Raw genomic sequence first — 851 nt, 5'->3', positions numbered from 1 at the left:
CCCCAAAATATGGAAACAACAGAGAACTGGGGGAGCAAACTTGGGGTGGGTGACATCATCACCTGAAGGTGTCATTGCAGAATTGGGGCCCGATGTGTTCATGAGGCAGAACTGATAAAAGGTGAAGATCTCGTGACTCGGGGTCCATTTTGGGTGCAGCCTCAGGAGGAGGCTCTGTCTGCCCTCAATGTACCAGCAGGCCTGGATTAAATCTGTCTGCTTTATTCTCTTCACTTGGTCTGGCCTCTGTTTCAGGTGAGCCTTGTTTCAGGCATCACAGCCAGAGTTCCACTAACACCAGGATTGTCCCAGAGCCATCCCATGAACTGACACACTGTGAGTGCCACGGGCAGAGGAATGGATTCACCTCTGCTGCAGAGAGGACCAAGGATGAGGAATCAGGATCAGCTCCAAAACAGCGTTATTCCTTGGTTCCCTTCACCCACAGCTCCCTCATAATTGAGTTCCCAGACTCAGAGAGTCTGGATGAGAAGGAACCCTACAGATCATCCAGCCCAACCCCTGCCATGGGCGTTTCTTCCACTAGAACTGACACTTCCACTATCCCATGGTGCTTCAAGTCCCATCGAGCCTGGCCTTGGACACTTCCAGGTATCCAGGGACAGCCACAGCTTCTCTGGACACCCTGTGCCAGGGCCTCCCCACACTCACAAGGTGAGGGAGAATTCCTTCCCAAAATCCCACCTAATTCCCTAACTCTGGAAGTGGAAGCCATTCCCCCTTGTCCTGTCACTCTATGCCCTGGGGCAAAGAACCTCTCCACCTCTCTGGCAGCCCCTAGAGGCACTGAAAGGGTCTCTAAGGCCTCCCTGGAGCCTTCTTTCTTCCAG

General features: G+C 53.2%; 1 protein-coding gene across 1 annotated transcript in view; it reads right to left on the bottom strand.

Moving 5' to 3' along the window:
* Nucleotides 1-421: 421 nt before the first annotated feature.
* LOC130587117 (2-oxoglutarate dehydrogenase complex component E1-like) overlaps nt 422-851 on the bottom strand; it is a 3,604-nt gene continuing 3,174 nt past the window's right edge. The window contains exon 3 of the mRNA XM_057388074.1: nt 422-482. Within this exon, the coding sequence (XP_057244057.1) occupies nt 422-482 (61 nt within the window). The remainder of the gene's footprint in view (nt 483-851) is intronic.

Source organism: Malurus melanocephalus, unplaced genomic scaffold, assembly GCF_030028575.1.
Source record: "Malurus melanocephalus ecotype Western Australia unplaced genomic scaffold, MMel_1.1 scaffold_1553, whole genome shotgun sequence".
NCBI classification, from domain to species: domain Eukaryota; kingdom Metazoa; phylum Chordata; class Aves; order Passeriformes; family Maluridae; genus Malurus; species Malurus melanocephalus.
This window is presented reverse-complemented; position numbering and strand designations above follow the sequence as displayed.